Below are 2,073 nucleotides of genomic sequence, written 5' to 3' on the forward strand. Positions count from 1 at the left end.
ACACAATTAAGAGAAAAAATGAGTCTACGAGAAAGAGTAGTCAGTCCCCGAAAATGCTTTCAGCTGCAGTCGGCAAGTGATCCTTGACGAAAAAGCCCACAGGCGCTCACCTTGGATGCTGGTAGAAGAGGATTATGGTTTCCAATAATTTTTAAATTTATTTATTTCGTGTGGCCATTCACATGAGCAGTGGAGACGAATGCATGTGTTATGGCCGGTTTACAATGTGGGCCTCGATCCGGTTAATCCCTAACCAAGATGGAGGTGGCTGCGGCTTCACATGTCTATGTGAACCCCGGGCACCGCAGAGTATCTTTAGACTATTTCATGCACTTTTTGAAATTTTTATACAAATTTTCAGTTTCCTACCATCTGTAGTTTGTATGATTGCCAGATAAATGACGCGACCGGGGTAGGTCAAACCCAGTGGTTGCAAACAGGAAACAACAGTGCTTTTTTATGGATTTCCTGAACCAAAGGACGGGCTCAAAACGACCGGTGACAAGCAAAGGACTCGTGCTGCTATAAGGATTGGAAAATATATAAACGTTTTATGGTGTAACGCGAAAAGGAGACCCTCTATGCGGCGTGCACGCAACCACCACCATCTTGCATAATACCATCTCTACAAGGTGACAAGCCACCAAGCGGTAAATTGCGGTTTGTGAATTGACAAGGAGCTCTAGCTGCAAGATATTTTAACTAGTCAATGGAAAACCAGGCCAGTGAAACAGCTGAGTTTGTCGGAACACGCGAGCCACAAACGGTCGCTGGGACCTCGGAGGAGGATAATTGAATGTTAGCTAATACTGAATCAAAAGAAGCAGAAGCCGATGTGTGGAGCGTGTGCCCTATGGCTAAATGATGACAAAGGTGAGTTACCAGGTCAAGGAGAGTATCACGGTAATGTTATGTGTGCGTGTTCAATCGTTTATGGAGCCCTACAACGGTTTCGTCCACTGTGCATCGCCAAAAGATCTTTTGGCTTTTGGTGCGCTCTCAGGATTAAGTGACGCCGATATTAGTTGGCCTTGGTTTATGCTGGTTATGCGTAGGTGAAACATAACACCAGTTATTGAACAGAGCTGATAGACTAATCCACGGCATGGGCCCAGCTGGAGGGAACTAGGGGTTAGTTGCCTGGAAAAGGTCTGGCTTCCAGTGCAGCACATGTGGATCAGGCAAAGAGTACAGGCTACCGATGCATGAGGCAATTCAGAGAGAAAGCAAAACATAATGGGGGGATGGTCGCATTTTGTCCGAGAACTGTGTTATCGTAAAGTTCAGGGGTGTTTCGGCGCCAGTCGTAGAGGAAAGCGAGGTGCGACTGAGCGTCAGGTTTGCCAGAGTGGCTCGACAAATGAGGGGGTTGTCTGCAAACTGCAAAATTTATGATGGTCTGCACAATTCCAGAGTTATTTCTGGAGAATGATCCATGTGCAAGCTTGGTAAACTAAAAAATGATTAGCGGCGTGGGGTTTTACTAGACGGAGGGCACACTAAAAGTTTGATAGAATTCATACCAAATTGAATTCATACCGAGAACATGAACTCACGTTTAGACTGGCCTTTGCTGTACAGGCAGTTTGAAGCTTTCTCATAATGCACCAAGTATGATGCCTCTTGTTCGTCCTTTCTCGTTGTTTTTTGCCTGCCGCCTTCAAACCCCAACGATATGACCTTGTTTCAGCTTGGTATGCCCCTCAAAGTAAGATAAAGTCCTGGTAATTTGTCTCCCTTCCCATGCCGTTTGGGCGTGGTCAAGTCTACATTGGATACTGCACACCGTTTATGAGACTGCCGTTGTTTTGCGCAATCCCAAGCACTCTAAAACCCCCCAGTCCTGTCCCATTCTCTTGTAATCGTATAATCATGAATGACAGTATGCCACACACTGGTTGGGGATAAATATTATGATAATGATAAACTGCACACCATGAGACTGCCGTTGTTTTGCGCAATCCCAAGCACTCTAAAACCCCCCAGTCCTGTCCCATTCTCTTGTAATCGTATAATTAATCATGACTGTATGCCATACTCTGGTTGTGGATAAATATTATGATAATGATAGTG

The 2,073-nt window shown here is 45.2% G+C and overlaps 1 protein-coding gene across 1 annotated transcript in view; it reads right to left on the reverse strand.

Moving 5' to 3' along the window:
* Window positions 1-698: 698 nt before the first annotated feature.
* Window positions 699-2,073, reverse strand: part of T265_10676 (hypothetical protein) — a gene marked incomplete at both ends in the record, with an annotated part of 7,550 nt that continues 6,175 nt past the window's right edge. The window contains one exon of the mRNA XM_009177130.1: window positions 699-803. Within this exon, the coding sequence (XP_009175394.1) occupies window positions 699-803 (105 nt within the window). The remainder of the gene's footprint in view (window positions 804-2,073) is intronic.

The sequence above is a fragment of the Opisthorchis viverrini genome, assembly GCF_000715545.1.
Source record: "Opisthorchis viverrini unplaced genomic scaffold opera_v5_392, whole genome shotgun sequence".
Taxonomy (NCBI): domain Eukaryota; kingdom Metazoa; phylum Platyhelminthes; class Trematoda; order Opisthorchiida; family Opisthorchiidae; genus Opisthorchis; species Opisthorchis viverrini.